At 37.9% G+C, this 10,976-nt stretch overlaps 1 protein-coding gene across 1 annotated transcript; it reads left to right on the forward strand.

Annotated features, from left to right (window-relative positions):
- Nucleotides 1–995: 995 nt before the first annotated feature.
- On the forward strand, nt 996–4,815 carry LOC126705995 (uncharacterized). Its single transcript, XM_050405239.1, has 2 exons — nt 996–1,984; nt 4,273–4,815. The coding sequence occupies exons 1-2, from the start codon at nt 1,198–1,200 to the stop codon at nt 4,617–4,619; spliced, it is 1,134 nt and encodes a 377-aa protein (XP_050261196.1). The 5' UTR covers nt 996–1,197; the 3' UTR covers nt 4,620–4,815.
- The last annotated feature ends 6,161 nt before the right edge of the window (nt 4,816–10,976 follow it).

Consider the following 10,976-nt stretch of genomic DNA (forward strand, 5'->3'; position numbering starts at 1 on the left):
ATAAATTTATAACTAGTTCGGTCATTTTTTTGGGTATTAAGGGGTATTTTGGTTATTTTATGGGTTTCAGGAGGTATTTTGGTCATTTTTTGGGTTTCGGGGTTATTTTGGACATTTTTGGGTATTTTGGTAATTTTAAGGTTTCGGGGATATTTTGGTCATTTTTTGGGTTTCGGGGGTATTTTAGTCATTTTTTTGGTTCAGGGTATTTTGGTAATTTTTTGGTTTTCGAGGGCATTTTGGTAAAATTTTGGGTTTGGGGGGGGTATTTTGGTCATTTTTTGGGTTTTGGGGGTATTTTGGTAATTTTTGAAGATTTTAGAATACTTTGGTCATTTTTACTTTAGTGGCATTTTGGTAATTTTGATAATTGGGTAATTGGGTGGGTTGGGGTTTACTCATAATAATTGGGTTGGGTTGAATTTGGGTTAGAAACAATTAGTTAAATGAGTTTTAATAGGTAAATGAGTTTTATATACTCAACCTAATTATGTCCACCCCAAACCCACCTATTTGGCATCCCTAGCAATCACTTACCAGTTTTACCACACCACTCGTGGTTCCACTCTTTCTTTTTATCCTCACAATCAACACCACACCTCCACACACTTGGCCTTATCCATATCTCTTGTTTCTTTTCATTTTCCTCTCTTTCTCACTTGATTCTCTTTTATCTCTTTCTATTTTCTTTTCCTTTGCTAGGCCAAATTTTACCCTCGTGGATCTTCTTTCTCTCATCTCTACTTCTCTCTCATGTCTCTAATGCACAAATGGCCTTCCACGCCGTTAATGGTTAAAGGATTAAATTGGACATTTTAAAGAAGTTTTGGATGCTTTTAGCATTATTCTAAACCTCATGGTACGTTACCGTATTTTACCAAAAAAAAAAAAAATAAAAACAAATTAAAATCTAAATAAATAAAAGGAAAATTAATTGTGGTCTTCACGCAACTGTCTTTCTATAAGAACACAGGCACACAGCCACCAAACAGTTGTGCACTTGTAGTTGTACCCCACATCTCTTTCAAATAAATAGCATTAGAAATCTCAATCTCAGTTCCTTACAACCAGGCCACATCTCACGATTCTCACCACCTATCCATCAACAATCCCACAACCAATATCACTCCTTCAGTCCTTAAATTCATAAGCATATTCACTGATTCACACAAACCCACATCGACCAAAAACAATCATATGGGCATGATGGAAGGTTCTTCGCCGACCACCATGGCTCCTCTTCTCCTCCGAAATCTGTTGACCACTCTATTCATCTATGCCGATAAATCCGTTGTCAACATAGCCGAAAAATACAAACTCCTCGAACTCATTCGCTACACTTTAATCGCTGCCTTCCTTTTCCTTCTTCGTATTCTTCCTTCTTTCTTTCCTTCCCTCCTCAACCCTATTCCCCAAAACCCTACTACAAAGAAGACTGACAATAACTACGTGCCCACCGGCGATTCGGGTATTTCTCGAGCACTTTCACAGCTTCTGTCCATAGTTAATGACATCCCAGTTAGCTCTAGAAAGTATGAAGTTGTTCGATCTTTAGCAGAGAAGCTTCTTGATGAGAATAATAGGGAAGGTTCAGAGGCTTTACGTGAAGTCAACCGTAAGGTACTTTCATTGGCTTTTGATAGGACTCTTACTCAGCTTGAAGCCGCTGTGGTTGAGCAAGGGGGTCAGGAGGACCGAGCTGGGGATGGCGGCTCTGGTTCTGGACCGGTCGAGTATAGTTTGAGCTGGGTTTTGAAGGTGGTTCGGAGGTTCGGGATTAGTAAGAAGAGCCCGGTTGGGATGAACGGGTTGGAGCCTTGTTCGGGTGAGAAACTGGCGGCTGAGTCGTTGTGGTTGGCTCAGAAGTTGGTGGCTTGTGGCTGCGCGGAGGAAGCTGTTTCCAAGTGGGCGGTGGCTTCGAATTTGGCTTGGTTGGGTCTTTGGGCTCAGCCTCGGCTACAAGGTTCCCTTGTAAAGATCTCAGGTATATTATTTTTATTCTCTTTCTAAAATTTCTAGAATATGATTAATATGCTTTGCCTGAATTAGATTATCGGAGTTTACTGTTATTGTCTTATTGCTTCATTGTACTTAAAATAAATCCAACACAAATATGTCTAAAATAGTAAAGTTTTAAAATGCTATATGAAAGACAAAAGTTTGTTATAAACGTGATTTTGGAAATGGCGTTTTGTGCGTTTTTCAATGAGTGTGTTTTTCTTTTTGGATCTTATGTACTGTTTATAAGATTAGTAAGTAATTTTTTTTTTTTAGTAAAAATAATTTTAAAATTAATTCTGACGATAGTATTTATATATTTAAAAATAATTTTATTACAGTATTTTTATTTTTTAATTTTTAACTTTCCTAAAAAAAATTTTTAATTTTCAATAATAGACCGTATCTAAATAAATCCTAAGTCTTAAATATATTACATTAAAATATTTAATTAAATTAAAAACACAAATATGCATTGTCATCTCAACAACTATGCTTAAGTATATATTATTTTGTCCTATATAAATGAAAGTAGATGAATATAATTTAAAATAGATCTATATAAATTAAAGTACACGAATATAATTTAAAATAAATCCCGACAAACGAATCAAAAGTGAATGCAGGAATGAGCTTCAACCCTACTCTGATAGGGATATAAAGCAAATATGTTAATGTTTGGGGATAAAAGTAAAGCTTTAGAACTATACAGTGTAATTTTCAAATTAATTAATTATGGCTGAATGTACCAAGTGAGTACCCACAGTAATTAGCTAGGCTATACTGGACATCAAAAAAAAAAAAAAAAAAAAAGCTAGGCTATACTGACACGATTCTCAAAAAATAAAAGGGGTTATACTAACGTAAGGAAAAAGAAAAAAAAAAAGAAAAAAGTTAAGTAAGTATAAAAGTAATTGACAATCAATCATAACTTATTACGTTAGTTTATTACACTTAATATTAAAATTAATTGTAGAGATTTTTGTTGTAATGTTATTAAATCTATTAATACTCTCACCAAGAGTGAAGAGAATGAAAAATTAATAATTGAATTGATAAATCAAATTCAAAATCTTGAATTACAAAAAGAATATTTGGATAAGTTTAAGAAAAATTTGATACTTGCATAAAAATATTCGAGCATGTAAATTTAAAATTGATTAGATTACAAATACAGAAGATATGCGAGGGACATATACAAGTCTAAGATTATTATTTAGTATTGTTCTGACGGCTCTTGCGAGAGAATATGCTTCTTCGATGACTTATTCGTATGGGTATTATTGGTGCGTAAATTTATGTGTCACTTGGGACAAAGTCTATGTAATGCTTGAGGATTAGTTTGGCGGTCCTTCTTCAACTGCTTTCCGGACATGTTTATGAATTGTATTTGTCTTCAACTCTTCATGTATTGTAGTACCTTTACTCGATCAGGATTATTTAATCAGACCTTAATTATTTTGTCATCATCAGGCATGGAAGTGAAGATTAGTTCTAATTTGGGATTTATTTATTTTAACTACAAGTTTTAATAGGGATCGGCGGCTATAGCCATCTTGATTTGACTTTTCAACGAAGGAAGATTATTAGAAAATTGAAAATTCCACTAGATTTGGGGTGCACGACATTCTAATTACAATTATACAGTATACACGGTTTTAAGGTTCCTTCCTTCATTCTCAATCTTTTTCCTGCATATGCATTCATTATTTGAGTCAAATACCAATGCAACACATTAGATGAAAGCAATGCCAACTTTGTTAAAACTTGGACCATATTTTTTAAAGAAAAAAAAAAACCCCAAAATCAAAGATTGGAAATGAGATGTGACTGTACTTAATTAAAATACACTTTTATCTCATAAAAAAAAAAAGAAAAAAAAGTAACATGACTGAATTTTAAAAGGGGAACCTAAGAAACAGTACAACTTAAGTTTTTCCCATAGTTTAATTGTAAGATGTATCACATATTTACCATGCGGAGGAATTCATTCAATTTCAAGTTGTTATAAAGAGACTAATTGTGATGTCCAAATTGATTTTTTTTATTTTTTATTTTTTGGTCAAATTGACGTTTAGGAATACTATACAAACTAAAATTGATGAGTTGTCAATTATACAAATAGTAATTCAACTTTTTATTTATCATGATGTTGACATAGATCCCCCTCCAAAAAAAAAAAAATTTTGATGTTGACATAGATCTGTCGCCTCGCCCACTCTTCTTGAAATAGATACCTAAGGTTTGAAATACTAAACTATCTAATTATTGCAGCATTCTTGTTCAAGCAAGCCAAAAATTTGGGACTCTATGAAATTGAAGAAAGCAAGAAAGAGCAACAAAGGCAAACAAAGAAGAAGATGCTCTTATCATGGCTACCATTGCTATGTAGAGCAAGCAATGGCACAGATGTGCCAATTCTAAGCATGAGTGAAAGAGTTGAGCTGGAGAGAGTGTTGGAAGAGAGCATAGAGATGTTGGAACAAGAGGAGGACCAAGAGCAGGTTTTGTCTTTGTGGCTTCACCATTTCACACATTGCCCCTCCTCCGATTGGCCTAACCTCCATGCCTCCTATTCTCGCTGGTGTAATGCTTCTCGGAAGCTTTTAGTCCTCCAATGAAAATAAGAACTCATATTCTGAATAGATGATTATTATTTATTTAAGCTAGAAATAGATAATTATTTTTGGCATAGTCAATTTTTACTTTTAATTGGTAAGAATTGAAGTGTAGCTATGTAAAAAGTATTGGACTATCTTTTGGTAGGCTGTATATATCTTCTACTTAATTATATAAACAAATAATGTGCATAGTCTATTGATCAAAGTTATCAAACAATGATCCCATGACAAAAAAATAGAAAATTTAAAATTAATAACTTTCAGTGAAGAACATTTAGAAGAGTTTCAAAAGAAACAAGAAGTAAAGAAAGAAGAAATTTATAAATTGTTAGAATTCAAAATTTTGCCCGCAAGAGTTTTCGTACAATTTAGAGAAAATACCATGGCAAAACTATCAAGTGATGGATCAATAAATCTTAGTTTATTTGATAAAACTAAAATTGCTAGATGGAAGAAAAAAAAAAAACCCTTAAATCAGGTATTATTAATTTTATTTTTTTTAATGTGCACCTGACGTGATCCATTTTTTAGGCCTTTGAAACACATATAATAATAATAATAATAATAATAATAATAATAATAATAATAATAATAAAATCTCTTTTATACTATAGTATTTAGATTTTATACCATAACCTTACAGAATTTGGATTTTACCTCTTAAAATTTGGAGTGTTTGAATTTTATATCTCAAAATTTTGAAACTTCAGGGTGCAAAATTCAAACACCACCAAATATTAGAGTGTAAAATCCAAATACCTCTAAAATTTAGGGAGCAAAATCCAAATTCTAAAATGTCATGGTATAAAATCCAAACATCCTCAAATTTTAAGGAGTAAAATATAAATTCTGAAATTTCAAAGTGTAAAATTAAAATTTTGAAATTTCAGGATGTAAACTTCCAATACTCCCAAACTTTAAAAGTATAATTTGTAATTTATCAAAAAAAGCAAAAGAAAAAAGAAAAAGAGTAAACGCTTTGATCAAATCTGTTAATATTAAAAATCCATAAGCTAAGAAGGTAAAAGCATTTGGACTGGATAATTTAGGGGTCGTTTAGAACGTTGTTTATATTTTTTAAAAATACATGTAAATAAAAAATTATATAAAAATACGTATAATATTATTTAAAAACTGAAAAATATTCCTTAAACTACTCCCTTAAACTCTGGTAGAAGGCACCATTAGGGAGCCCCACTGCCTAACAAGAGTGACACGTTGATGTAGCCCCACCGATCTAAACCATCTAGTACGTCTCATTCTGTCAGCATCTCTCACTCTCTTACCCATTTCTTTTTTTTTTTTGGTAAAAAGGAATGTATTAACCAACTAAGAAGAACAAAACAACTCAGGACAAAGCCTGTTCAGGTACAACCCTTTAAAGTCAGAATCTAAAAGCTTAACAACACCCACAGGCGGGCACATAAACATAACAAAATCCGTGGCTTGAAGACCACCTAAACGAGCAAGCTCATCAGCGCACCTATTGGCTTTGCGATAACAATGCCTAAGGCGAATCTGGGGGATCTGAGACACCAAGAGCCTACAGTCATCCATGAGAGGTGAGACAAATACATTAGAGTAATTCGGGTTGGAAATGGCCTCCACAATAGCTTTAGCATCTAACTCTACTTCTACAACAGCAAAATTGTAACTGAGACACAGATTTAGCCCATCACAAAGGGCCCAAAGTTTCGCAAGAAAGCTGGTAGTTGAACCAATCTTGCGTGCAAAGCCCACAATCCAGTTCCCTTCTTCATCACGGATTAAACCTCCTCCCCCTGCTCGACCCGGGTTACCAAGAGAGGATCCATTTGTGTTCAATTTAACCCACCCATTAGCTGGCTTACACCAATGGATAGGTTTATATATGCGGGTGGCAGCTTCCTTATGAGAGCCAGCAAGGAAATAAAACTCCACAGCCCGTTGAGAAATTTCCTTAGCTAAGTTATGGTTCGGCCTTTGCTCCTTGAACACTACTTGGTTTCTATGCTTCCAAATAAGCCAAATAGCAAAGAGAAACATTATACTCCAAGGAATAGCATAACTACCAATGACCTGATGCTTGGTTCCATTCTCCTCCAACCACTCCTGAAGGTTGCTGCTGAAGAAGGACCTATTAACCCGAATTCCACCCAGCTGGTTCCATATATGCTTAACCACATTACAATCACGAAGAGCATGGAGAATAGATTCGCTAGCTGAATGACAGAGAGGGCAGTGGGTGTTAAGAAGCATACCCCTATGATTGAGGCACTCCTTCACTCCGATACTATCATGGTAACACAGCCACACAAAAGATTGAATTCTCGGTAACACCTTAGCCTTCCAAATCCACATACCCCTAAAGGAATCAGCATTAACCTGGTCAGTAGCTATTTTGTAAGCTGAACCGAGATTAAACAAACCATTATCCGAATCTTTCCAAGTCAACCTGTCCTCCCCACGGGATGCCATAGCAAACAGAATGGCTTCAAACACTTGCCTAATTGGATCTGGGAACTCAAAGGAAGTAGCAGGCCAATCCCACCCATTAGCGGAAACAACATCTTTAACTTTCAGATCCATTAGATCACAAGGAATAGGGCCATGAATGATCTGCCTCACAGCACCAATCTTTGACCAGTTGTCAAACCAAAAGTTAAGATTACTCTCTCTGCCACAAGTCCACCTAACCCCCTTCTGGAAGGTTTCTTTCCCCTTTTTCATAGCAGTCCAAACTCTAGAGCACGGGAGCTTATCTCTATTCCTAGAAATCACTCTCCAAGTACTGCAATATTTTCCTTTCAGCACTTTAACCCATAGAGATTCCCCTTCTGTTTGGAATCTCCAATTTAACTTCGCTAGAAGGGCTAGATTCCTTCCCTTGGCAGATTGGATACCCAATCTCCCCTCTTCCTTCGGTCTAGTGACTTTACTCCAACCCACCCAATGCATTTTTTTCACCGAGTCAGTTGAGCCCCATAAGAAATTTCTATTAACTCGATCGATGCCTTCTATGATATTATAAGGAAGATGAGCACACTGCATAACATAGTTCGGCATGGTGGACGACACATGCTTAACCAGGACAGATCTATCCGCTAGAGACAAGAGATTCGCCTTCCAACCAGCCAGCTTCTGCTTTACTCCCTCAAGAACAAAATTGAAGTCCTGAGAAGAGGGCCCCGGATGCTTGATGGGAATGCCTAGGTACTTTCCTAGATTGGGCGTGGATTGAAAGCCCAAAATATCACATAGCTCTTCCCTCTTATCCCTTTCAACATTCGGGGAGAAATAGACCCTAGATTTGGCCCTGCTGACTGAATGACCCGATCTACTACAGAACAAATCTAGCACCTCCCTTATAACAGCACAATTCTTCTGATCAGCTTTAGCAAAAAGAACCAAGTCATCCGCAAAGAAGAGATGAGAGAAGGCCATGCCACTTTTCGATGCCTTCACCGGCATCCAGCTCTTAGTACTACACTTTTCTTCAATGAGTTGGCTAAGAAAGTCCATACAGAGTATGAAAATATATGGGGAAAGAGGATCCCCTTGTCTAAGGCCCCTTGAAGGTAAAATTTGATCTAGAGCTCCCCCATTCACCACAATGGAGGTAGAAACCGTCGACACACAACTCATCATTAACTGAATAATATTTTGAGGAAGATTTACTCTGATTAGCATTTCTCTAATAAAACTCCACTCAAGCTTATCATAAGCTTTTTCCAGATCAATTTTAATTGCCATGAAACCAATCCTTCCCTTCTTCCTACTAATAGTGTGAACAAGTTCTTGAACAATAATGGCGTTGTCCGTTCCTCTTCTACCAGGCACAAAGGCAGATTGGTAAGGAGATATAAGCTTACCAAGAAGAGGCCTAAGGCGGGCAACCAAGATTTTGGAAACAATCTTGTATACTGTGTTACACAGACTAATAGGGTGGTAATTACTAAGCGTTTCCGGGCCAGGAATTTTTGGGATAAGCATGATGGAAGTCCTATTTAACTCCTCGGGGACTTCCTTGGCAACAAAAATCCTCTTCACTTCTTCCATCACTAAGCTGCCCACTATAAGCCAGAAGCGTTGAAAAAAGCCTGCATGGAGGCCATCAGGGCCAGGGGCTTTAAAGGCTTTCAGAGACCACAAACCCGCCTTAATCTCATCAATCGAGGCACCTCTATCAATACTATCCCACTCTTCATTGGATAACTGAGCTTGCCAGGCAGAGCCAGCCGGGACCATAAGGGCAGAGAAACTATGGGAAATGGTATAAAGATCAGAAAAACCATTTCGAATAACCTCCTTAACTGCCACTTCATCATGCACCCACTCCCTAGTATTGAACATAATAGCCGTAATGGAATTCCTCTTTCTTCTAACCAGAGTAGAAATATGGTAGAAGGACGTATTCCTATCTCCCAGCAACATCCAATTCATTCTGGATTTAAGCGCCCATAATTCTTGCTCTTGATCCAAGACTCTACATAAATCTTCCTGAAGCTTCCTCTCCAACTCCACCAGAGAAACCGAAGGACAATTGGCTAAATCTCTCTGGATTCCTCCTAATCTAGCCATAATTCTTTTCTTCTTATCGAAGATGTTGCCAAAATGCTCCTTATTCCAATCTGAAGCCACATGAGAGAACTTATTGATGGCTCCCTGAAGGCTAGGGGCTCCTGCCCAAGCTTTCTGGACAACTTGGGGAAAGGAAGGGTCTGATAGCCAGTAGCTTTGAAACCTGAAGAGCCTATTCTGCCTTGTCCAGCTATTGGGAGTTGTATCAAGTAAAACTAGACAATGATCGGAATGGCATCTAGTCAAATGTGTTACTCTGGCATTAGGATACATGGTACACCAATCTATGTTGACAAAGAATCTATCAATGCGTTCTTGGACTAGAACATGAGCATCTCTCTTGTTAGTCCACGTGAACCTAGAACCCGAAAACCCCAAGTCCATCATATTACATTTATCTAGGCAATCTTTCAAAAGGAGAGACCTACTGATACTGACCTCTCTTCCCCCCAACTTATCCACATTATTGAGAGGCTCATTAAAGTCTCCTGCAATAACCCAGGGCATGCTATGCAACTCCGCAGTGTGCATCAAATTATTCCATAAGATTGTTCTCTCAGCAAGTCTAGGACTAGCATATATAGCTGAAAATAGCCAGGAAAGGTTAGAAGCTCGTACCTTAACAGTGACATGGATTTCTTGTTCAGTTTTGGCCAATGTAGCAACCTCCACCTGATCAGCATTCCACATCAACCATAAACCCCCAGAATATCCAACTGTATCCACATGAATCGCTCCATCAAACGGCAAACGATCCGTAATATTCTTAGCTCTGTCCCCTCCGAGACGAGTTTCCATCACCACAAACACAGCTGGATCATGAACACACACCAACTCCCTCACATGCCTCTGAAAATTGGGCTTCAGAGCGCCCTTACTATTCCAAATAATTATCTTCATCACATCGATAAGAAAATGGGAAGAACAAACATCAACAGGAGGGTAAGGAATTGCCTCCTCCTTCCAGCTCCATCCCATCCACCTCCACAGTTCCATCAATTGACCTTTCCCCAAAATTAGAGTTGGGCAATACCTGATTATCCCCATCTCCAACTTGATGATTTGGCAGAGACTGAGTTACTTCACCGTGACTTGAATCACTGGTTTGTGGAACCTGTTGCGGATGGTTCTTGTTTTGAACCCCAGCCACTTCCTCTCCAATAAACTTTCCACCCAAATCCTCCAAACGGCTAGGTATAATTCCTCCGGCGGCAGCCCCTTGAGTGGAGCTTCCCTCAATGGGGTTCGAGTCTTTTCCCAAGGTGGGGCGATCTTTGGCCGTTGCATCTTCTTGAGAGGACATAGCAGCTCCCAAAGATTGAGGATCAACGCTTGCCGTAGCTGTGAACAAAAAATTGGAATCATCTCGTGAACTGGTACCGTAGCTGGATTTTGAAGTGGAGGTGAAAGAGATTTGTTTTGGAATGTTTATGGAGCTTGCGGCAACTCTCACTGGATGTATATGAGCCCTACTACGGGCAAAATCCTTGTTCCCATTACTGAAGCACATTGGGCCTGTGTAGTGGCTAGTCCATTATTAAAATGGCCCATATTACCAGCATCCGTAAGCCCAGTAATTCCCTTGGAGTGGCCCATATCCTTCCCTTCATTCTCCTTAGACACCGTGGCCTTAGGCTCTTGAACCCGACTTTCTGGAAGAGCCTCACCGGCCTTCCTCTTATTAAACTCCATATTCCTGCTCTTGGACCCCACCCTTACATAAGCTGTCCCACCACTCACTCTGAGGTAACCAACTCCACTACCCTCTGGCGTGTTCCTTACACCTTTGTTTCCTTG

The sequence above is a fragment of the Quercus robur genome, chromosome 11 (assembly GCF_932294415.1).
Source record: "Quercus robur chromosome 11, dhQueRobu3.1, whole genome shotgun sequence".
NCBI classification, from domain to species: Eukaryota; Viridiplantae; Streptophyta; class Magnoliopsida; order Fagales; family Fagaceae; genus Quercus; species Quercus robur.